Source organism: Cynoglossus semilaevis, unplaced genomic scaffold (assembly GCF_000523025.1).
Source record: "Cynoglossus semilaevis isolate Cse_v1.0 unplaced genomic scaffold, Cse_v1.0 C18819261, whole genome shotgun sequence".
Classification (NCBI taxonomy): Eukaryota; Metazoa; Chordata; class Actinopteri; order Pleuronectiformes; family Cynoglossidae; genus Cynoglossus; species Cynoglossus semilaevis.
Window position 1 is genome coordinate 1 of NW_007593582.1, and position 502 is coordinate 502.

Here is a 502-nt window from a genome sequence, read left to right on the forward strand (position 1 = left end):
TCTGAGTCACCGACCTGTTGAGGTTTTTGGTTGAATAGGGCTGAGTGGAGAACCGCAGGTAGCACTCTCTGTAGAACCACACGGTCAGGGGGTTCCAGTCTGTCACCAGGAACCACTGACGGAGGTCAAACTTGGTGGCGTGGACCAACAGAGGACGTTCCAGATATTTCTGAACCACCCACTTACTCTCCTTGTTAATGGCTCTGTCTAAGTCAACCAGAGCCAACACGTCCTCCAGGCGGTTCAGGCACAGGATGCCTGTGTAAAACAGGACAGTCAAAAAAGAATGTGGCAGAACTGTGAAGCACTTCCTGTCACTCACCACGCCCTCTTGACTTGGCCCCTGGTTTGATGATCCAGATGTTGTCCAGTCCATCTGTGTCCAGCTGGGGGCAGCACTCCTGCAGTCTGGTCAACATGGTCTGACAACGCTGCACAAACGCACCGCTACCTCCGATCACTGCACCTTCACTGTGAACACATGGCTGTTAAAGGACTCAAA

The 502-nt window shown here is 52.6% G+C and overlaps 1 protein-coding gene across 1 annotated transcript; it reads right to left on the reverse strand.

Moving 5' to 3' along the window:
• Positions 1-14: 14 nt before the first annotated feature.
• LOC107988250 (tubulin monoglycylase TTLL3-like) lies at positions 15-490 on the reverse strand (the record flags this gene model as incomplete). Its single annotated transcript, XM_017031140.2, has 2 exons — positions 323-490; positions 15-258 (listed from the first exon to the last, which is right to left on the reverse strand). Coding segments are annotated over exons 1-2 (341 nt in total), but the record flags the coding sequence as incomplete, so codon positions are not given.
• Between the last annotated feature and the right edge of the window lie 12 nt (positions 491-502).